We start from the raw sequence: 25,824 nt of genomic DNA, 5'->3' as shown, positions 1-25,824 counted from the left end.
TAAGTAACGATATGCATGTATTCACCTTTTATCTACATCAAACAAAATACTCAAATGGCTGAGAAATAAAAAAATCAACTTTTGCATATTTAAATATGTTAACAAGCCAAATATCCTAAATATGTCCTAAAAGTAACCAATTTATTCAGAAGAAAAAGTGACAAGCATTTTCCAGTATGTTTAGATTATACAGTTACATATACCTACAAAACTGGCATAGATATACTTTTTTATAGGTATTCAGTTGATCGAAATGCAATGCAGAGTGGCTTAAATCTAACGTGGAGATATGTATACTATAGAAATATGTACCAAGCTATTCAACAATATTCCAGATGATAAACACAGTCAATGTAAATAATATTTCGTGAAAAGACAAATCTCAAAACAACATATAACAACAATGCTTGAAGAGAGTGAAGACCAATGTGTCAAAAAATTCATCATTTGCTCAGTTAGTTCCGTGAAGATTTCAAACTGCCATTTAATATACATATATATATATTTATGGAATGTTTCCAGTACTAAGAAATAAATATTGGAAATGTGTTATTAAAATAACTGTAAGTGAATGTGAGGATATGAACTTGTCTCTTGATCCACTGTGGAGCCATTCTTGACATCTGGGGGCAGAATGAGTTATCTCCCTTTGACCGGCACCTCATGTCAGAATCCCTACTATCTGGTTAACCATCTCTCTCGCATGTGATATGTTTTATACAAAGCCGAAAAGAGACCAGACGATCAGATGTAGGATAACAAGGACTTGGAGAGAACTGAAAAAGAGATAACATTTTATGAAAATAAAGAAAAAATTAAAAACAAAATCTCAGTGACTGTAATTGAAACAATAACGCTAATACGATTAGGCTATATTGTTGTAAAGGGAATACAATAAAGGATTCAAACTAATAAGGTGTCATAAGAAGTGACTAACAGGAATGAGTGGTGTGATTATACAAAAACATGTTCATGATGATATATTTTCCCAAATTGTTATAGCTAATATAATCTTCAGTAACCCATGCTTGTCGCAAGAGGCAATTAACAGGATCGGGTGGTCAGGCTTGCTGACATGTCATCGCATCCCAATTGCGCAGATTGATGCTCATGCTGTTGATCACTGTATTGTCTGGTCACGACTCGATTATTTATAGACCGCCGTCATATAGCTGGAGTATTGCTGAGTGTGGTGTAAAACTAAACTCACTCACTCACTATAACATATATTGGTCACTTTTGATAGCTTTGAGGTGAGGTGAGGTGAAATTGGGTTTAACGTCGTGCTTGAGAATATTTCGCTCATATGACGACGTGCATGCGTGTGTATGTGTATGTGCGGCTGATTGTACCAGCCCTGACTGAAGATGGTTTTATAGTGCTAGTCCACTGAGATACCATGCCGCAGTGAAGCATGAATACTCCACTCAGACACATTATACTGACTCCGAGCCGACCAGGCCTTGTTGTACCCATTAATGCCGAGCGCCAGGCAGGGACCAACAAGTACCATATTTTAACGTCTTTTGGTATGACGCGGTCGGGGATCGAACCAGTGACCTTCCGCTCTCGGGCGGACGCTCTAACCACTACAACACGGAGGTGGTCCTTATAGCTTTGAAGTCTAGTTGTAAACTTGAAGTTGTCAGACAAGACAGCAGTTTCTGAGGCGACATCACCTCTGATTCTATGGTCAGTAAATAATGGTTATAGACAACAGACAATATATTATTATTAATTGATAACATACACATAGCCAATGAAAATACAGAAGAATCCACACAATGAGATATACAGACATATCATACTATCATTGGATCAGTAGTGGATAATAAATGTAGCAACTTCTAATATCCCACCTTCATAGTTGACCTGTCCATCGCTAGTAAGGTCGACCTCCCTGATCATCTCATCGACCTCCTCATCACCGAGCTTGTCCCCCATGTGAGTGAGCACATACCGCAAGTCTCGTGCTGGAAGGAAGCCGTTTCCCTCGTGGTCAAATGTCTGGAATGCATCCTTGAGTGTCTCCAGAGACTCTGGGACCCAACTGTTGCTGGAGACAATCTGCTCGACCTGACCGCAGTCCAGTGATGTCACACCTGTAACCATGGTAACATACAAACATGATTATTCCAGTAACTATACCAACAGACAAGATATTCACAGTCTGGAAATTCAAGATAAACTATGGTAAAAATGCTTCATTATTCCATTTACAGAGGTGAAGCTAAGCCTGAAAGTAATGTGCCCTTAACTGTACAACTGATAATAATTCTATTCAAACTCTGGTACCAATGCTACACTATTCCTTTTAAAAGGTTGAATGAAAATATATACTGCTTTCTTCACAGCTCCAACACACACAATAAATGACCTATGTGTTTTAATTAAGTGTAATCTGAACCACATTATTATTCTAAACCAAATCTCTTCATCTAATATCAGCTGTTATGAATGTAATATTTTGATTTAGTGTTTGAATTGTGTATAACACTGCACAACACAATATTTTAAGAACATTCATAAAAGGGACACTTCATCCTTTTTGGTCAATAAATTTTCACTGAAACAATATACAAAATTTGTATGTGGACAAATGCTTCCTAAAGACAAGAACCCAGGGCCCCGTTTCACAAAGCTTTCGTAAGCCTAAGATCTCAGTAACTTTTCTCGTAACATTCATACCAACTATGCTACAGTATAGAAGGTACGAATGCTACAAGAAAAGTATACTATAATAATAATAATAATAATAATAATAATAATGTGTCCATTTATATAGCGCCAAACTCCACACTAGGTATGCTCATAGCGCTAACAATCAAGGCACAGCACATTATTACCCTGGATAACCCAAGCTGCCTGTTAGGCGCTAGAAGGTTATAATCATATGACTTTTTGTCCACCGGGTACCCATTTTCCTGCTGGGTGAACAGAGACAATTTTGAACAAACTCACTTGCCTAAGGTGAGACCACATGTGTCACATGTGCTTCGTTGTGGGGCAGGACTCAAGTCCTAGAAACTCTCAGGAGTCAAGCTGCCAAACACGGTCACACATCCAAGGACTCTCCGAGCTCGACGCTGCTTAACTTCACCGATTTGTGACCTGAGCATTGAGCACAGGACCACGGGCCACCACAGTATAGGAGGTACAAAAGCTATGAGAAAAGTTACGAGATCTTAGGCTTTGTGAACATGGCCTTGAATATAGCTGAGCAAATTAACAAGCACTAACCTCTCCCACCAAGGTCCTTCTCGATCTTGGCGAGGTCGGACTCACGAGGGCTACAACCGATGGAGCGGACTACAACTCCCAGCATCCTCAGGGGCAGCCTCTGATCAGGCCCCTGGTTCATGATGAATGCTTCCTGCAGCTCTGGAACACACAGCATAAAAAGTCATCAGCTACTACATCATGTTGATGGATCACCAGACAATATCAGGATTTATACCATGCTTACTTGTATCTATCGTGAAGCATTACCAGGAACTATGAGACAGATGATCTGATATTATCAATATTTACCATCCTCACCGAGGGAATATACATAGCTCTTACCATTTATCTGTAATTGCCTGCAGGCATACTGCCTTTTTCAATTTAATCATAGATTTATCTCAGATTTCAGATTAAGTGCCTTTTGCAGGTAAATTTTTAATATTGTTCAAATATTGTTCTTTTTCAAATATTGACTCCTATTTTTAAATAAGAAATGAGGAAATTTCTCAAACTGCAATTTTTTACTGTTATTTGCTACTAACTTTGGAACAAATATCTGCCACTGAGCATGTATTGATCCATCCCAGTGAACACATGGTAAATACTCTAAACCAGAGAGCGAACGGTTTTCACGATATTATACTTGTCTCATCCAGGGTCACCATCGGCACAGGTGAAATACATCATGAGATACAGCAGGACTGAACTACTACCCTGAACCCGCTTCTCATAAGCAAGGAGTGGTCGGGTAGCCTAGTGGTTAAAGCGTTGGCTCGTCACACCGAAGACCCAGGTTCGATTCCCAACATGGGAGAAGCCCCTTTCAGGTGTCCCCTGCTGTGATATTGCTGGAATATTGCTAAAAGTGATGTGAAACCATACTCACTCACTCTAATAAGGAAGGCTAACAATATTTTTGGATGAACAATTTCTTTATGACAGTTAAAGGGATGTTTTGGTGCAGGCATCGTTATCAATTAAGTAAAGAACCTACACCTAAACGTCGCTCTCACTGTAATAAAGAAGTCGTTCATCCATATATTGTCATCCTTCCTTACTGCTCCAACTTCTAAGAAGTTACCCTTCTGATGCTGATTATGTGAACTTCAACTCACCTTCTCTCTTTTCTTTCTTGAGGGACTGAAACAACAAAAGTACAAATTAAGGAACTGGCAAGGATACCAATGGCAGATGTGATCACGCTACACTTATCTATTGATGAGATGACCTCATTTCGTCTTTAGGAGGCCCTCAAATGAATTATTATTTATTAGGGAAGTCACGATACATAAGTTTCATGAATCGATACCTATCACAATACCCATGCCACAATTCGATATGCATCACGATACCTATTTTCCCAGCATTATTGTGTAAATTTAGTTACATTTTGAACATTAATATTTCATATTTCATAATTGTCCATGAAAAGATAAACATATTTGATTCTCAGAGATCAAAAAGTTCGAATTTCTCATCTTTGTGCAAGAAAAATAATCATTTATAACTCTCATAACATCATATTTCACATGATCAACGATTGCGGGATTAAAAATGTTTATCATCTTTGTGCGATAATACATAATCATATTTAAACCCGATACTTTCAAAACTAAATATCAATAAACTTTTACAGTTTAAATGTATCGATAACTATCGGCTCAGAAAAAGTATTGATGCATCGATGAAAATCCATTGATGCATAGATATCTTTCTATCTATCCATATCTATTTATCCATATCTACAGCATAGATATCTGTCTATCTATCCATATCTATTTATCCATATCTACAGCATAGATATCTGTCTATCTATCCATATCTATTTATCCATATCTACAGCATAGATATCTATCTATCTATCCATATCTATTTATCCATATCTACAGCATATCTGTCTATCTATCCATATCTATTTATCCATATCTACAGCATAGATATCTATCTATACATATCTACAGCATAGATTATATCTATAGATATCTATCTATCCATATCTACAGCATAGATATCTATCTATCTATCCATATCTACAGCATGAGATTTATCTATCTATCCATATCTATTTATCCATATCTACAGCAAGTGTATTGAGAGTAAATATTCCTACCGAACTTAAACTTAATTTTGTGCTCTAAACATTTGATACATTCAGACACTTACAACCGGCAATCTATTTTATTCCTTAATAACCAAGACTAACAGGCACCATCTGTTACTGCTGAAGAGGAGAAACAGCCCAAAAACTATATGGGTCAAAATGATATATAGGATGATCACAGCATATTTAATTATAAATATAAACCAGCACTGCGAAGGGGAGCTTTTTAAAGATGATTTTGCTGTCTCAGGAAAATCAAACAATCTTCTTGTTATACCCAGGATGTTCTGTACTGTCAAATCTTGTAGCACTAATTTACTTAACACTGAAAGCAAGATTTCCCGAGGAACGACAACGCACTCATTCAGCAGCAACTGACAAGCTTAAACAGAATACTATCAATCAGTCAAAGAGTTTGGAAAGAAATGTTGGCCATGCAGCCCCTTAGAGATACGCCGCCTTCATTTTCCTCTCCGTTATGCTTTGGTACATGGGAGTGCATACAACACTGCTGTGCCAGGTCTGATGTTTACTGTTTACACCTGTGTTGAGTTAGATCATGTCCACACACACTCCGTCTAACGCAGACCACACTGAAGGTTAGCTACTGGGGAAGAAAGCACCTTTTTCTGCCGGTAAATTAACAAGGATATTTATATAGGGCTCAGAGTTGGGCAATAAATGTCACATGAACTTTGTTCGATAAACACGGGATACGACAAACAATTAGCATCATTAGTGCTGCAATGTCTGGTGTCAACTGCGGTCGGTCGTACAGCGTTGACTGGTGGTGGTGTCATGTTGCAACATGTATACTGACACAAACTGCCTGGGTGAGTGAGTGAGTTTAGTTTTACACCACACTCAGAAATATTCCAGCTATATTCACCCAAACTGCCTGAAAGAGTGAAAGAGGAGTATTTTGTAAAAGTATTAGTAAGAAGTTTGAGTGAGTTTTTTCGCCGCACTCAGCAATATTCCAGCTTTGGCGGCGGTCTGTAAATAATCGAGTCTGGACCAGACAATGCAGGGATCAACTGCATGAGCATCGATCTGCGCAATTGGGAACCGATGACATGTTGCAACCAAGTCAGCGAGCCTGACCACCCGATTCTGTTAGTCGCCTCTTACGACAAGCATGGGTTACTGAAGACCAATTCTAACCTAGATTTTCACGGGTCACAAACTGCCTGGATGTGAGGAAGGACTGACTGACTGAGTTTGTCGCTTTCAGAATAAGCAATCTAGTGGGGGACACCAGAAATTGGCTTCGAACATTGCCCTATTGGGTTGTTCTGTAAAAACTCATCCCTGGATAAGGAAGTACTGGTTCAGAATAAGTTCTAGTGGATGGGCGAACATTCCTATTGTGTTGTTCAATTAGTTGCAATGCTGCTAAGGAGTCTACTGGTACTGAAAGCAATATCTACTCACTCACTGCTGTTCTTCAGTTGAAAAGAACATACATAAATATTTTTTTTACATAACATCAGGGATACAGTAGCTGCCTAATGTAGCACCAGTCCTTCTCAGGGATCCCCCTCTTTTGAAAATGACTAAAGATCAAATTGAAAATAATGTTTTGCATTGGCAGAGCCAAGTGGGGTGCAGGGGTTCGAAGACACACACGTTTGAAAATTCATGGATCCGCCTATGTAAAGTATGAATTAATTCATGCTCTTGATAAATCACATTGCTGAGCCTAGCCTTGCCTTTATGGAGTGAGTGAGTGAGTGAGTTTGGTTTTACGCCGCTTTTAGCAATATTCCAGCAATATCACAGCGGGGGACACCAGAAATGGGCTTAACACATTGTACCAATGTGGGGAATCGAACCCGGGTCTTTGGCGTGATGAGCGAACGCCTTAACCACTAGGCTACCCCGCCGCCCCTGCCTTTATGGATGCTCCTAAGGGAGGGGATGTTTAGTATGCAGTCAACAGCAGCTATTTGTTGAGCTTGAAGACAATACAGTCTAGTCCAGTGGTTGATAGCATGGGCAACAACAAATCCACACCATCCCAACTTAGTGGGAATCAGGCTATTGAGCAGTATGACCCTAATTTCAGTCAGACTTAAGAGATGTGCTGCTAGATTGACCCAGGTCTGTGTCAAAACCTTCTTATCATTCTCATTAATATACAGATGTATAGATTAATTACAGCTGTTTATATTGGGCCAAACAAGCATTTACAACATTTACTAGACCTGTGGATTCTGAGATCAGTGAAATCTGCTGCGTAGGCATATTTTTCCTGAAGTCTGGTAATGTAAGTGAACTACTAGTCTGACCAGAGTAGTGGATAGATTATCTAAATGGTGACCGCCCTTTGGTCTGTGATGATCTCAGATGCAAGCTGGCAACTCTCACATTTTCATCACAGGAAGCAGGAAAATATTATCACGACCAGGAAATAAAAAAAAGACAAAATAAATTACATTTTTGTTTCAAGATCCCTGATCATAAATAAAACACTTACTGTATTAAGTCAACAGTTTTATTCAGTAAACTCCTACAGGATTATGTATTGCCTGCTCACAAACTGAGCATGGTGAGTGAGTGAGTGAGTGAGTGAGTCCGTCTGAACCCAACATACAATTCAGCACATGTATCAATCATGTAAACAGTATTTACGCTGGTTGATGAGCCAGTTATAAACAATCATAGCCCTGATCATATCATGCAATAATTCCAAACATTACTCAATTTACTGTGAGCACAGTTTCAAAGTACCTAATTACCAATCCCTCATTACACTAATCAGTCCCATGGCATCCGTTATCTTGAGCACTGAATCCTGTTAGTACCATGTTAAAAAATATGGGAAGGCAACGAGAGAAACATTTCCTCATCAAGAGATGTCTGTTTGATACAATGCAGCAAATATTGCTGTGTTACAAGACAGATTAATGTGCATCCAGTAAGCACAAATGTACAGAAAGCATGTAGAACAAAATACAATTAAACATCCTGAGAGACCAGAATAATATTCATTGAAACCAATTCCTGACAAGAAATACTGAGTTCCAAGTAAAGTAATTATCAAATCTTACACTACACTGCACAATTTCATTGCTTCACAGATGTATACATTAGAGCTTTGTCTACTCTTCCAGTGACATTGAAACTTTAAATGCAAAAATGTATAAAAATTTGACTTTTTAATGTTTTTAAATTGCAGGCAATGTATTTTTTCAAGTGTCCATAAAATAAGTGATGCCAATGACACTTCAGACCGTACATTTCATTACCAATGCACAAATACAGTCACACAACATCTGTTTTGCTGGTTCCAGGCTAAAAATGCTTCTTGGAATAATTGTGAATGCTCTCTTTCACTGGAAATGGAGACTTTGAGTGAGTGAGTAAATGGGTTGGTTTTTAGACCCCTTTTAGCAATATTCCAGCATTATCATGATGGGAGACACCAGACATGGGCTTCACACATTGTGCCCATGTGGAGAATCAAACCCGGGTCTTCAGCATGACAAGCTAACGCTTAACCACTTGGCTACCCCACCACCCACTTTCATTGAGATAGACATGGCAAAAGAGACAGTCACAGTAATCACTCCCCTGAATTTGGATAAATCTATATTATCAACCACCCACTAAGAGTCATGAGTAAAATGCTAACTAATTCAACTAATTTACACTTTTTGTTTATCAGAAATATACATATATCTCACAGCAATAATTATAATCATGATATTCGGATCAGAACAAAATTGTTAACATTGTATACACTGAGTTTTATCAAGACTTGCTCAGAGGCTAAAACAGGGTTCGAAATATTCCATATATTAGGGTGCCATGTCACGGTAAATATTGAAATGGCACGATTAAATATGTTCTCAGTGCCCTTGTGGCATGCCTAATTTCTTAGAGACATACCTCACCTTTAGTCATTTAATCCCCAAAACAAAACACTTACGCAAATGCCAAACAAGCAAAAACATTTATTGACTTTATCGCCCAGGAAACCACTGGAATTATGATGGATGATGTAAGGAAATCTGGTTGTTTTTTCATTTAGAGTGTTGGGAGTACTGATAGTTCGGTTATTGAAGAGGAAATTGTGTATGTTAGATATATTGAACAAGATAACCTGTCACACAATTCTTAGCTATTAAAGGTGCTGGGAAAGCAGAACAAATGAAGCTTAAGAAAACCATCTTAAACAGATTAGACATATCAGTGATAACAGAAAACAGGTTACATGTAACCTGTTTTCTGTTATCACTGATATGTCTATGTAACCTGTTTTCTGTTATCACTGATATGTCTAATCTGTTTAAGATGGTTTTCTTAAGCTTCATTTGTTGTTTACTAACAATAAATTTCAAATGATCAACATTTTTGCTACAGTCATCTATTCTAAAAACATGTGGGCACACTTGATTTCTGAAAGGCACATTTAAAATATTTGCACATTTAAGGCACACTTAGAAAAAAAGTATTTCTATCCCTGCTAAAATGTTGCTAAGTCATGTATAAATTCCCGGAAGAGGAAATTCCAGTTCCTATTACATGTAATATAGTCCAGAGCTGCAGATAACTTTTTGGGTCACTGAGTTATGTACTCGCTTGTGTTGAGTATCCTAATTTTCCTTTGAGTAACCAAATACATTATACCCATCTCACTTAAACTCAATTGGGTATTTTGCCATTTTCCATTAATTTCAAATCTATTGTAAAGTTTAAAGGTTAGCGTTTGTTATTTATATTTGACCTGTAATATGAGAAACAAAAAGAAAGACGCCAAGTTCCTGAAATAGAACCTCTCAATATACCTCAGTTATTTTATCAATCCACCGGTATGCAGGCTAAGATTTGACATTTCTGTGTGTATTACATTAACATATTAACATATTAACATATAACATTAAGTATTTACAAAAATTCAAGTGTACTTGTACGCAATAGACTTAACAGGAATTGAGTTTTCACATAAATATTCGCGTAATTTATGCAGATAAGCAGCTTATCTGCATATCTGATAGTCATACCAGGACCCATAAAGAGGGAAAGGCATTTATACTTGGCTTGACATTATTTCAAAGAATGCGAAGTAAAAATACCTCAGAAGTTAAGTAAATGAGAACTTTAAAAACAATTTTGAGAAAAAGATAGATGTTTTTTCTGTTCGCCTGGCAAGATCACCTAGTTCAGAATCGAATCCCTATCACATTAACTACAGATTCAGCAAGTTAAACAAATACTGATCAGCTGAGAGGAAGGGCCTAGATAAAATATGTCTTCTTTCTGGAATCGTGCTTACAATCCTGCCAGAAAAAAAACCCTCACTGATACAAGGATTATGATTATGGATTATGCTGCCATGATTATTGAAGCTGGGAAACAGTCCAGTTGTACTTTAACCATGATTATTGAATCTGGGAAACAGTCCAGTTGTACTTTAACACATGTCTACCATGTTGACCAGATGACCTCTGGATTATCATAACAGGGCAATGTTCTGACAATAACTGATCACCTGGTTAGAAAGTGTCCACACCCATCATTACTGACCACCTCTAGCCAATAATCAATTATAACTTGGCCTTATTAACCACATAAAGGGTTTAACAGGGGCAATGTCATATCCTAGCTTTGACAAGATCAAACATGCCAGAACACAGATAATGATGATGATGGTTGGTTGCTTGGTTGCCTGGTTGGTTGGTTGTTTAACGCCCCACTCAGCAATATTCCGGCTATATGACGGCAGTCTGTAAATAATCAAGTCTGGACCAGACAATCCAGTGATAACAGCATGAGCATCGACCTACGCAATTGGGATACGATTATGATGATGATTATGATGATGATGATGAGGAGGAGGAGGAGGAGGAGGATCTAGTTGTATGAGGTTTTACCATGATAGATATCAAAGCACAGAGTGGGTGAGGGATTTGGGTTTTAGTGAGTGAGTGAGTTTAGTTTTAGTAACTTTTACACCCCACTCAGCAATATTCAAGCTATATGATGGCAGTCTGTAAATAATCGAGTCTGGACCGGACAATCCAGTGATCAACAGCATGAGCATCAACCTACGCAATTGGGAACCGATGACATATGTCAACCAAACCAGCGAGCCTGACCAGAGTTGGATATTATGCTGCTATTAGCAATATCATGACGGGAACACCAGAAAAGGGTTCCACACATTGTGCCGATGAGGGAAATCGAACGCTTGGTCCTCAGCATGACTGATGAACACTTTAAACATATGGTCAGGGGTGGAAATAACCCATTGCCCGACGCCCGAGTCCAGTATTTTTTTCTGTCGGGCAAGCAAATTTGTATATCACACTGTACCTGTGTCCAGTTGACTTTCCAGTATGTATTATGTGGTTTATTTGAAAAATCAACAAGAAAACGGACGGTATAGTGGGAAAATTACCAGGGCAAGTGATTTTAAATGTGCCACTGTAGCGGAGTACACTAGCAATTTTAAAGTTATTTTCACCCCTGATGGTAATTGCTTTCAGTTATGGCTACATAACACCTTATCAATCGTACATAACCTAATTAAAGTTTGAATTGTTCCTACAAAGCTATTTTAGAGTTCATTAAAAACATCTGTGACATCATTCTATTGTTTAAATGCACCATTATTTCTCAAGAATGGACACTTAGTTTTCAATTACACATTATTTAGAAACATTTCAACTGATTTCAGTTTGAACGACTGAACTATATTTTAATATATTTTGACAAGTGAACATGTGAATGATTTCAAACTTGTCTGAAAGGGTGTGCTGCCAGTGGGACTCAAGCCCACAATGCTAACTTGAGGATGTGCAGTCAGGGTAATTATCAACCTCAACTACAGTTGAATGGTGTAAAATTAACTTTTAACATAATTAAATACTTTCAAATATTGGTGTAATCCTTTACAGATCCATATGGCATGCTTCAGCAGGTTACCAATTACAATATTCACTTATAAAGTAATTACATTGATGAGAGAAAATAATCAGATATAATATATGATACTTATTCAGGGCTCTATGTTTATTGTAATCAAATTAACATGTATTTACAACGTGCATGCGAATGATAAAATACTAGTTCAGGTCTCCACAAAATTTTAAAAGCCATGTACCATGCATTAAAAACATAAGCTGTAACAAGGTTTGGTGCAGTACGTGAAACAGTATGTATTCGGTGTGTATAAAAACAAGAGATTGAGAATTCTGATGTATTCTTCAAATATTTTTCACAAAAATAATGCTTTGTTAAAGTGTTGGTTGGTTGGTTGGGGTGTTGCTTAACGCTGCACTCTGCAATATTCGAGCTATATGGCGACGGCTGCAAATAATCGAGACTGGACCAGACAATCCAATCATCAACAGCCTGAGCATTGATCTAAGGGATATTACCATGACACGTGTCAACCAAATCAGTGAGCCTGACCACCCGATCCCGTTACTTGCCTCTTACGACAAGCATGGGTTGTTGTGGACCAATTCTAACACCCACATCTTCACAGGTTTGTTAAAGTGAGAAAGTAGGTATGAGTTTTAAATAGGAGACAATATTCATAACCCTCCATTCCTAAAAAATAATGGGCCTCAGCTTTGGAACGTTGGCTTCAAAACCTTAAGAAATGGAGTGGATTTCTCGGACATTCACACTACATGATTTCCCAGAGGAGCCAAATTCAAAATGATATATATTTGTACATTGAGACGAAGATACATGTTTCAGTTACCTGTTTGCACCAGCTGAAGGAGCCATAAGACACCTACTTTATAGGAAAATACAAACTGATGGTGACAACATACTACAGTGTACACATATAGTATTTGGAAATGATTGAAGACAATAAGCTGAGTGTGAGATGGAGAGGTGGTTAATGCCACATTCAAGAATATTCTGCTTAGGTAATAATAACTGTGTGTGTGTATGTGCGTGCGTGCGTGTGTGAGTGTATGTGTCCCCCTGTCAGTGTGTGTGTGTGTCCGTGTGTGTGTGTGTGTGTGTGTGTGTGTGTGTGTGTGTGTGTGTGTGTGTGTGTGTGTGTGTGCGTGCACACGTGTGTTTGTTTGCAACAGTTATACATGAAAACTCTACAAGTGGACCTGTCCATCTTTTATCCCCTTAACTCTGGACAAGGAGACGACATTCTTTTACATTCACTTGGTATGATGCCACTACACCGTGGAAGCTGTCCAATGTTCTTAAGAAATTATCTACATGCTGTAGACATGGTCGCGAGCGATTGAGTTATGTATTATGCCGCTTTTAACAATTCAGACACGGTAGACAACAATGGTCACAAAACAGGGCGCTGCGTGGTCGACAAAAAGCTTCTTTTGCTCCCCAAACATTATGGATAATATACATAACATTGTCTCTCGACCTGTATGTGAAAGAAATTTCAAACATACCATCAATTGCAAACAAATAGCATAAATATCATGTGCAACCTCTTTACACAAAGTTTTCTTCAAGTTGCAATCTCACATCCCATTTGTAATGACAGTTGTTGACTTGAAAGTTAAACATATTTGTACACAGTGACAAGAACTTGTTACAATCTACAGATCTGTGAAATTAACAATCTTCATGTACTTTATTTAGTATTATAATTAATACTTACTTACAACAAAGATAAAGCTATAATGACTGCTCATGCTGTATGACAGCATACAGCTTCTACTGACACTTATCTGACAGAACTGAATGACTAAGAAACCTGTTTGATATTAGGACAATTTTTTCCTCAACGATTGGGAAAGATTTCTGTCCGTAACCCCGTGTTTATTTTTAATCATTATATGCCTAAGAATATACGCCTATGTTTTTTACATAAACAGCCTATACCCAGGGGTGGAAATAACCCATTGCCTGACGCCCGAGTCCAGTGTTTTTTTCTGTCGGGCAAGCAAATTTGTATATCACACTGTACCGGTGTCCAGTTGATATTCCAATGTTAATTATGTTGTTTATTTAAAAAATCAACAAGAAAACGGCCGGTATAGTGGAAAATTTATCAGGGCAAGTGATTTTACATGTGCCACTGTACCGGAGTACACTAGCAATTTTAAAGTTATTTCCACCCATGTATACCTAACCCTAAATCTAAAATCTAACCCCAAACCCAACCCTAATAAATAGAATACATTTCAAGCGGGGATTACGGGCGGAACTCTTACCTGAATCTTTGGCATATTTGGATAACGTTACTGCACAATACATGACACTAATTGTAAATTATTACTAATACTATAAATTAGCAGCTTAATTAATAATCTTATGTGTATAACTAGTATATAGGCTAATCATTGTATTGCAGGTAAAATATATCACATACTGTTTGGGGAATCGTCTCGGCCAGTCTTTGTGTATATTTTAGTTACTGAAATCGAATGACTCAGAGAACATTATTTCTCAGGTGTGGCACGTAACGAAATGACAGGTGTGTCAATTTAGATTTGAACATTTCAAGGAAATCCATCTGGTTCATGTATTTGATGGAGCATTTATTGAGGTTTTATTGACCTGCTTAAACATTCAACCCAACGGTCATGTCCAGCTACAGTCCATTCGCAGGCAAACACTAAGATCGTCCCCGCCCTTCGTTCGCTAAGCCAGGCCGCCATTTTGACTACACGCTCGCGTCTTGAGTAGTGTGAACATTGCTAAAATATCCCACTTACAGGTTAAAATTCATTTCCTAAGATACGCGAAAACAAACATTGAGGTAATTCCTTGCTTGAGGAAGGATATTGAAGATCTTGTGCAACTTACCATGTTTGTAAACGACCCGCGCAACACGGAGCACCAGAGTGTGTTGACAATCGGTTGTGACGTCACAGCTCAACCGGTTTTACCTGTGTGACCTCGATCAAACGAAATCCCGATCTGCCTATGCACTGCCTGCAAACAGGGGCTTGTACACAACATGCCGATGCTAGGCCGTATAGGACATCAGCCTAAACTTAAAAGCTGTACCGGAAGGCTGTTGCAGAAATCTAAACTATTTCAGATTTGCTATTTTGGGGACATTACGACAATATGTGAATGTTATTACTACAACAAAAGTTTTTCTTAACACATCACGTTATGCTTTACGTCAGACATGTTTTTCCCACTTTCCACAGGAATGGGAAAAAAGAAAACAATTTTGAAAGAAAAAATCGCCTCTGGGCGCACCTTTTAAGTGGAGTTTGTTTGTTCTCCAATACTCGCTCACACAGCGGCATCACCTGAAGCCAAAGGATAATCGGTGGCCTCACGAGCCCTGTAAAAAACAATGAAAATAAACCGAACAAGCAAAAAACAAACAAAATTTACAAGGCGGCCAAACAGGAGGACGCTAATTATATCATGCATGTTTACCAAAAAATGCAACTTTATGTAGCGATATAGTAATAACAATATAATGATAATAATAATTAATAGTAATGTAGTAAAAATACAAAATAATTATCAGGTTTGTTTACTCGAAAAATATAGTTTCAATTTTTTCCCCAGCCTTCGTGTTTTGGGGGGATAGAAAACAGTACAATAAGTAATGAAACATTTTCAGTTGTCAGGTAAAAGTACGTTATCCGAAGGAAGCAAAACAAGAGCGTGTATCCCAAATACAAGAGCAACATTTGAGATTTACATTTACAATTACATTCTACAGAGCATTAATGTGTGCTCTGGTAAATTAAAAATACACAGGGTCTTTTAATGCTAAAATGCTAAAACTGTCTTATCCATAAAAGGATATGTAACTGTCACTAACGGGGTCTTATCACTATATAAAGGATAGTGATAAGACCCCGTTAGTGACAGTACATATGATGGCAGATAGTTTTAGTGACAGTACATACCTTTGATGGCAGTTTTATAGCAGGATAGTGATAAGACCCCGTTAGTGACAGTACATACCTTGATGGCAGTTTTAGCGTTACAAGCAGGATAGTGATAAGACCCCGTTAGTGACAGTACATACCTTGATGGCAGTTTTTAGCGTTACAAGCAGGATAGTGATAAGACCCCGTTAGTGACAGTACATACCTTGATGGCAGTTTTTAGCGTTACAAGCAGGATAGTGATAAGACCCCGTTAGTGACAGTACATACCTTGATGGCAGTTTTTAGCGTTACAAGCAGGATAGTGATAAGACCCCGTTAGTGACAGTACATACCTTGATGGCAGTTTTTAGCGTTACAAGCCCCTGTGTAAAAATGTACTTCGATCACAAATATACAATTCTTCCGATTGTTTGAATCACTTTCAGTGGAGTTATTTCGTGAAACATGAGTTCTACTTATTTATTTGAATATAGATACACACGCGAGTGCGCAACGACATATTGCCGTCTTGAGACCACAGTGTACTTGAAATCTCCTTAATGTAGTGTCTCTTGTCAACATGTGGCAAGTATATACATTGCGATATGATATCTTATGTTATTACTCACGGCTGTGATTCATAAGTAGCATTGCCCAACACCCGTCAACACTAATATTTTCAGGTCGAGTTGGGAACGAGTTGTTTAGGTGCGTTTCAAATGACGAACCTTTCATCCAAAATACTCCTATAACGTTTTGGCTCAGTCTTATATGACGTAACATAATTATAACATTACTTTCAGTTTCTAACAAAACATTCTATTGCCAGCAGTCAAAAAAGTTTGTCTATGTCCTTTTGTCAGGTTGACACAAGGATCTGTTCTTTTGTATCAACACTATCATGTCATTCGTGACTTGGTGTCTATATTAGATAGGTTAGATACATGAGGCGAATGAGTTTTGTTTTACGCCGCTTTTGACACTATTCCTTTAATGTCTCGGCGGTGACACCAGAAATGAGTTTCACACTTTCTATCCATTTGGGGATTTGAACCCCTGTTTTCGGCGTTGACGAATACGTTCACCACTGGGCTTTAGCATCGCCACAGAATGGTTAGGTATGTTAATAGGGCTGCGCAATATAACCGGTTTACCGGTTCAGACATGAAAACGATACGTATTGCGATACGCTGATCGAAAACCGGTATTTTGACATGCATTCGGAAAACTTCGTAACACTCGGAAATCTTCGGATATTGCCTTGTTTCATTTGTGCCAAATGTTATTTACATTTATATTTTGTCAGGATTAAAAGTTGTTATTAAAGCTTAATCAAACACGATGATTTTGTTTCATTTTTGCTTTATAAGCATTAACTCGAGTATAAGTAGTCTTTTTTGTTGAAAAAACTTCTTGCAATATATTGCAATACATACCGCAATATATGCTTTCGCATCGCAATATATCGCGATATATCGCAATATGAAAATTCTCTGCAATACCCACCCCTATGTGTTAACTGTTACATGGATTCCTGTATGACCCTCAAAGATGGGGAAAAGTCGCCAAACCGATTTTAACTCGGTCAAGTAAATACTAAAGGATTAGACTGAGAGTGTTGACCCTGTTTGACAAGCATACAGTAGGTGGGTGGGTTGGTGGGGTGTATGTGTGAATAGGCGTCCCGGTATACCTGTCATTATGTCGATCGTTCAACCTGTATATATCCAGAGGGCGATTAACAAAGCCTATTCATAAGCCCAAATATGTACTATAGTCCGTTTGAGATAAAATGATACCGATGAATTGCAATCTAACACAAAAACAAATAGACATAAAAGAATCAACCCAACGCGGACTGCAATAAAAACAACAGACCAACTCTAGAAAAAAATGCATAATTTGTGTCACAAAAATAAAAAAGTTGTTTAAGAAACTGTCATCATATATTTGTGCGTTTCCCAGTTGTTACAAGGGCGCATTGGCAAACCAAAGGAACAGCGCGAAAAGCGAGATGCACGTGCGTTAACGGGTTCTCAACATACTTTTGAGCTGGTGTGATGACACGTATGTTGTGACCTTAAATGTAGAATGGTCTTAAGTGTAGAATAGTCATGAATATTCATCAGTGGGCGGAGATTATATGGATATACGTAATATACTAGTATACTAGTTGACTTAATAATATTTTAAAGTACATATATGTACCTGCGAATTGCACATAATATATGTATGTTACATACAGAGGGCAAATGAGTTTGTTCAAAATATGCCTCTGATAACCCAGCAGAAAATGGGTACCCGGTAGGATAAGTCATGTGACTATTAACGTTTTAGCACTTCACAGGCAGCTTGGGGTATCCGGGGTAATGATAATCAGATTGTGATTTCAGCGTCCAAGGAGCAACTAGAGGGATGGATACTAGGCGCTATACAAATTAATTATTATCAGTATAATCATTATCATATTTTTTCGTGTCCAGCTGCCCGTGTTAACACACAGCCCGTACTACTACACACCAGAACTCCTGCACACACTGTGACATATACCCAATATAATACACCAGTGGATGATATTGTGAGCACATGTTGTTGTTTGTTTGTTTGTTGTTTAACAGAGGCGGTGGGGTAGCCTAGTGGTTAAAGCGTTGGCTCGTCACGCCGAAGACCCGGGTTCGAATCCCCACATGGGTAAAATGTGTGAAGCCCATTTCTGGTGTCCCCCGCCGTGATATTGCTGGAATATTGCTAAAAGCGGCGTAAAACCAAACTCAGTCAGTCAGTCAGTGTTGTTTAACCCACACTCAGCAATATTGCAGCTATATGGCGGCGGTCTGTACATACTCGAGTCTGGACCAGACAGTCCAGTGATCAACAGCATGAGCATTGATCTACGCAATTGGGAACCGATGACATGTGTCAACCAAGCCTGACCACCCGATCCCGTTAGTCGCCTCTTACGACAAGCATGGGTTACTGAAGATCAACTCTTACCCGGATCCGGGTTAGAGTTGATCTTCACGGGTCGTGAGTAATTCTACCAATTCTACGATCCGGGCTGGATGTTCCTCAAAACTAATTTCTCGATTTGGTTTAGGTTGAAATTGATGTTGTTTCAAATCCATCACGATTAAAGCGAAAAGGACAAAAATGATGATGGTGATGATGATGTTGGTGATAACAACAACATCATCAACAACAACAATAATCAAAACAACAACAGACCGCAGCCGCTGAATGAGGATATTTTAAGATTTATTCCAGTAATATCACGGCTGGGGACGCCTGGAATGGGTTTTCCTTAGTGTACTCAGGTAGGGAGTCGAACCCGGGTCTTCGGCGTGATTCGCTTAACCATTAGGCCACCCCACTGTCCCAAAGCTGCAATTATATAGCAGCAGTGCCTGCAACGTAAAATAGTATTCATTTCACGTAGTCATGTTGAGTCCATAATTACATGAAACATGTTCACACTCACATAAGCAATGTCTACAGTTACATGTACGTGATCATATGTGTTTGTGTCACAACCTTGGTTTCATTCGTGACCAACTCGTGTTATTCCGGGACAAGCCGAATAGCAGTTACGGAAAGGGGCGAGTGGTGACGGATGCCTTTGGTTTATGTACCGCCTTGAGCAGCATGTCAGTTATGTCACGTTATGATATATTAAACGAAATTATGTCAAGTCCTAGACGTTCACTACTTTGGTGAAACCTGGGGGTAACCGTATGGCAATGATAAACCCAGTAACAGAATCGAGGCAAACGGAGATGCGAAGTCACAATCGTCGAGTTCAGGTGTTTTCAAGGGAGGCAACTCTGGAAGGCATATTGCAATGCCACAGACGTCCGGACAGTGCCCTTGATCCATACGACAACAGTGCATGTTTCAAGGCAGGGGCGATGGGGTAGCTTTGTGGCTAAAGGGTTCGCTCGTCACGCCGAAAACGCGAGTTCGATTCCTCACATGGATAATGCGTGAAGCTCATTTCTAGTGTCACCAGCCGTGAAATTGCTGGAATATTGCTAAAGCGGCTTAAAATCATATTCACCGACTTTCAAGACGACCAAAAGAACTCGAAGACACGAAAACCAACTCTTGCGTCATCCCCAGTTTTCGTTATGTGATATATACCATGCAACCTTTGATGTTGTAATGCGGCGTAATAAAAACAAACTTATCCTAAATAAGAAATGCAAAACAAAGCTGGAACCCCTGTTAGTTACAAAATATTTTTCTCATTTTTTTACGAAATTTGTTCGTTGAAGCTGCGGATACTGTGACACCATCAAATTTTGTCGGCAATGATGTGGGGATTATATCAAACAGCAGACACCATCCTCTTTATCCGCTCACTCGCTGTCCACTGTTCATTGTCAATTAAATGTTTGCCTTTAACACTAAAAATAAAACACACACACACACACACACACACACACAGAGCGACACACACACACACACACACACAGACACACACACAAACAAAGAGAAGAAAAACGTAACGAACCCAAACAACAAATAAACAAACAAACAAAAACATGACGTTGGGAGTTCAAACAACTGATAAACCAATCATCACTGAGGCGTCGTTTCGTTCCTCACCTGTCCAGAGACAACAGCTGGCTTGCAGTGAAAAGGGACGTAACTCGTGCAGTACTACTCCGCGAGTTTCGATCAATATTTCTTGACAGGTGTGTTTATCTGGTCGCACTGTAGAGTATCGACGATACTAGACTAACACCTAGTCTCTGAAATGGACATTTTTTACAGAAAAAAACTCATAGTGAAAAAAAAAATATGTAATGAGAAGGAGCCCAGAGACTTTCTTCATTTTAAGAAGCTGTGGAAATCTAGACTTGCCAAATGTTCTAGACTTGTGTGGGATTTCATGGATATATTTGCCTCGCGATCTGTATCACAGACTACGACGGCACCGTCGTTGTAGGTATGATTAAAGGAATGTGAAGGATCTGTGGAAAATGTTTCTAATTTCACAAATATTGAAATACATTTACCAAAATGACTCTAGCATTTTAGTTCATTGTTTGCGATTGAGGATGTATGTGGTGTGTGTTACTGTTTGTTAAAATTCCGGACGGACTAGGCTTCGAGTGCTACCCATCCTAAATACCATGACGCATTGCAACATGGATATGCCAGGGGCGGTGGGGTAGCCTAGTGGTTAAAGCGTTCGCTCGTCACACCCAAGAACCGGGTTCGATTCCCACTTGGGTACAATGTGTGAAGCCCATTTCTGGTGTCCCCCGCCGTTATATTGCTGGAATATTGCCAAAAGCGGCGTAAAACCATACTCACTCACTCACTCACTATCTCTCTCTGGCACAGCAATCACGTCAACCAAGTCAGCGAACCTGACCACCCGATCCCGTTAGTCGCCTTTTACGACAAGCATGGGTTACTGAAGACCAATTCTAACCCAGAGGTTCACGGGTGACCTCCTCCGTTCCAATGATGGCCTTACTAACTAGTTCAAAGCGTTCGAATGCCTTTACGAAAAAGATCTATTCCTGAAAATACAGAGTTATATTTGTTTAAAATATTAGATATTTATTAGTTTGAGGACATGTGGTTTTAAAATGTTTTTCATTTTGAGCTTGTTTGGTCTTTAATTTTTTCGAACGGCAAACGTGAAAGTGTCATCACGTGTTGGCCGATCGTGGGCATGCATTTTATAATGATGACACCGTATTTAGTCCAACTCATTCGATCTAGTGTTAAATTGTGTTTTGCTGTTGGTGTGCATTTTATATGCAGAATCTTTTTTAATATCAGTTACTATTAATCCTTCCTTTTTCATTGGCAATTTGGGGCGGGTAGCCTTGTGGTTCGATCGTCATGCTGAAGACCCGGGTTCGATTCCCCACATGGGTACAATGTGTGAAGCCCGTTTCTGGTATCCCCCGCCGCGATGTTGCTGGAATATTGCTAAAAGCGGCGTAAAACCGCTCACTCACTCACTGGCAATTTGCATGCACAACAGTTGCCCACAGATATAGGTGAGCTCCAGCGCTGTGTCACCATCTTGTCATTTGAAGTCCATTTACGAAACTCTGTTTATACACAATAGTAACACAAATATTATGATCGTGGTTAAAACGTGTGAATATTAAGATCAACATTACGAAAGAGCATTTGTGCAGTGGGAACACCTACGATCGGGGAACTGATCTAGTGCGATTAGATGGAAGGGTAACGGGTGTGCGTTATAGATATGAAGTGTTGCAGCCAGTAGTTGTTCCCATCCAGCGTAGAACAGGTGGAAATCTCGAATTCCAGCACGAATGCAGGGATTTTCTACCATGGCCACCAGTGAAGGTCCGGGTTAGAATACTGATCTTCAGTAACCCATGTTTGTCGTAAGAGGCCACTAACGGGATCGGATGGTCAGACTCACTGACTTGGTTGACACACGTCATCGGTTCCCAATTGCGCAGATCGATGCTCATGCTGTTGATCCCTGGATTGTCTGGTCCAGACTCGATTATTTACAGACCGCCGCCATACAGCTGGAATATTGCTGAGTGTGGCGTAAAACTAAACTCACCCACTCACTCTACCATGGCCATCAAAAAGTCCAGACCTAAACCCCATTGAACATCTTTGGGACGTTCTTTGTCGTCGTGTCAGATCCCGCGATGTTCAGCCACAGACAAATGGCGCCATGTTCCAAGCTCTCCAAGAGGAATGGCAGGCTATTCCCCGGGCTGTAATCCGCAAGTTGACCCAAAGTGTCCCACGTCGACATGAAGCAGTGATCCGGGGGCATGGGGACACACCAGATACTGACATTTCAATTGCAGTGTGCGTGACCTTTTAACATTGCTCTCACAAAGTTCACTATTAATGACACAATTTTTTTCATATACACATTAATTTTCCCTCAGTATATATTGTCTTCCTAAACAAGTTCCGTATTATGAAGTATATAAGAATTTAAGAATTACAAGAAACTGCATGTAATTTACCTCAAAGCACACAGATAGCACCATTACAACCATTATTCTAAAATACATAAATGAGACCATCCCTCGCTAGGGCAATACAAAATTTCACACTCGTTTCGTATTAGTCGTATGAAACACTTGCTCGTCTAATCATCTCTATATACTACCCCAACACAAGATTCCTGAGGAAACTTGGTGCGTAAAGTTAGCCAAACTTAAAACGTGACTTGATGCTCTTTAAATGGATATAAAGCATGTGTGCATGTATAACGGATTTTGGCTTGCGTGTTCCGACCTTAATGATCCGGGTTACGATTGGTCTTCAGGAATCAATGCAAGAGCTAGGTGACTAACGGGATCGGGATGTTGTCTGACACATGTCATCGTATCCCAGTTGCGTACATCGAAGCACATGATGTTGATCACCGGATTATCTGGTCCAGACTCTACTATTTACAGAGCTCTGTCATACTGCTGGAATATTGCTGAGTTCGGCGCGAATCAATCAATCAACCAATCAACCAATCAACCAACCAACCAACCAACCGAAGCGTTCGCTCATCACGCCGAAGACCCGGGTTCGATTCTCCACATGCGTAGCGTCCCCCCGCCGTGATATTGCTGGACTATTGATAAAAAAGAGGCGGAAAACTAAACTCACTCGATCACTCTCTCTGAGAACAAACACGAACGATCAGCTGCACTAATTCTTTCTTTACCTTATCCTTGCCATAATATATTTAAGCTTGAATCACACTTTCATTCATTTCCTTGAACATTAGATAATAAAACCTTAAAAAATCAATAACTCGAGAATTTAAATCCGGATTAAGCCACGTGACAGACGGAAGTTGACTCAGTGAAACATTTTTCTCAATACAACAAGAGGCTGATTTCGGAATGGAACGTGCCTACGTGGGAGCAGTGTGCAAAATAGCCACTGGCCCGCTAGCCCGTGGCTAGTAAAAATCCAGTCGGGCCAGTAAATCTCCACAATCACCATGGGGTCATTTTGTAGATATATCACTCTCTCCGACTTGTTAAGTTATAGTACACTTTTAAATCATGCAAGATTATGGCCTGATAAAAAAATGTTCATCATATTAGCAGCTTAATGATGAAACCCGTTTTTATGTTCAAATTTCGGGCTTGTGAATTAATTTGTGGGCTAATAACTTTCAATCATAAATATCCCGACTGGCTAGCAAAATTTGGAAACTATTTCGCACACTGCATGGGAGTACGTTAAAAGTAGGACAGCACAGCTTGAGCTTATGTCAAGGTCACGGTCACCGTGACCCAGGAATTCCTAGATGCATCCGTTTTTCCTTTCCACCGACATTGTTTGATTGTTTGCTTGAGTGCTATCGGTGTAACACTTATAATCACTGGGTTAGGAACTGCAAGTTTGAGACCCAAGTACATTATGTAGCGGGAAGTCAATCTTTAAGTGTGTACATGTATTTCTTGCATACAGTTCCTTGTTCTCTTATGCATTGCCACAACATACACGGATAAGTTACTTCAAAGTCGCAAGTTAACGTCCGCTCATCCGCTGAGATGTTTTCCCCTCAATGAACATAGACGACCTAGATCTTTGACAAAGGCATGTAATAAAGCTGAACCCGTGATCACGTGGAATAATGCAGTTTTAGTTTACCAGGAAGTGGTCCTCTCATCTTTTCATAAACTGTAAATTAGCGGGCGTGGCGCTTATATCCCTTTGTGTGTGTCACGCAAACACCGGGGCAAAATTCTCTATTCTCCTTAAGCTGGATTAGGGGCGGTGAGGTAGCATGATGCTTAAAGTGTTCTCCCGTTACGCCCAAGACACAGGTTCGATTCCCAACATGGGTACAATGTGTGAAGTCCATTTCTGGTGTCCCTCGCCGTGACATTGCTGGGATATTGAAAAAGAACGGCGTAAAACCATACTCACCCACTGATATTATATTTATTACATGGTCTCTGATTTGGTCAAACGTTTTCACGTTACCTGGGTGAAAACAGTCGCCCAAACACTACAAATTTCAGATGAAAACACAACTGAGGAATATTTATGAAATATATCACCATCGAATAGCCAATTCTTGCTTGCAGCACTTTTGGCCAAGGTCAAACATGAGTGTATACTTTCTATTCAGCGGCATATATTTAATGGGTTGGTGTACTTACTAACTTTGCGATAAGATTTTAAAAATATTTTCAGCATATTTGCACGATTATTCGAGGATTGAGAGATAAGGCCTGGATGTGCGTGTGAGCAGTCTTCAGTAATATTCTAGTAATATCACCACAAGGGTACACCGGAAAGGTGTCGCATGTAGGGATTCGAACCCGGATTTTTCCCGTGGCAAGCGGACGATTGAACCAATAAGCTACCCCCGGGTCGAGTTAGGGTTGGGGGCTGGAAGGGACTGGGGTTTGATTTTTCACTGAAAGGATGAACCAATCATTGTTGTACATCACGTCATCATCTTCTTCATCGCCACCACTTCAACTGACTACGAGACGGACTTGCCTTATTCTAGGGGTATATAAATAGTCGAGTCAGGACCAGACAATCCAGTGATCAACAGCATGGCCAGCAATCTACGCAATTGGGATTCGATGACATGTTAACCAAGTCAGCGAGCCTGAACGCCTGATCCCGTTAGTCGCTTCTTACGAGCAGACTTGACTATTGCAACTGTCTGTTGGCCGGTGCAACCAAGTCTCAGATACGAAAGCT

At 39.5% G+C, this 25,824-nt stretch overlaps 1 protein-coding gene across 1 annotated transcript; it reads right to left on the bottom strand.

Moving 5' to 3' along the window:
* Positions 1-15,204, bottom strand: LOC124289831 (calmodulin-2/4-like). Its single transcript, XM_046726509.1, has 5 exons — positions 15,089-15,204; positions 4,341-4,365; positions 3,241-3,381; positions 1,860-2,102; positions 1-776 (listed from the first exon to the last, which is right to left on the bottom strand). The coding sequence occupies exons 1-5, from the start codon at positions 15,089-15,091 to the stop codon at positions 745-747; spliced, it is 444 nt and encodes a 147-aa protein (XP_046582465.1). The 5' UTR covers positions 15,092-15,204; the 3' UTR covers positions 1-744.
* Positions 15,205-25,824: the final 10,620 nt, after the last annotated feature.

The sequence above is a fragment of the Haliotis rubra genome, unplaced genomic scaffold (genome assembly GCF_003918875.1).
Source record: "Haliotis rubra isolate DU_JTF1 unplaced genomic scaffold, ASM391887v1 Scf45, whole genome shotgun sequence".
Classification (NCBI taxonomy): Eukaryota; Metazoa; Mollusca; class Gastropoda; order Lepetellida; family Haliotidae; genus Haliotis; species Haliotis rubra.
Note: the sequence above shows the minus strand (reverse complement) of the source record. Positions and strands in the feature narration are given on the sequence as shown.

Excerpts from the sequence above, each read along its gene's own strand:
- LOC124289831 (XM_046726509.1), bottom strand. Across the intron at positions 3,382-4,340 it reads CAAGAAAGAAAAGAGAGAAG|AGCTGCAGGAAGCATTCATC; the intron begins GTGAGTTGAAGT and ends TGTGTGTTCCAG. Across the intron at positions 2,103-3,240 it reads GAAGGACCTTGGTGGGAGAG|GTGTGACATCACTGGACTGC; the intron begins GTTAGTGCTTGT and ends CCATGGTTACAG.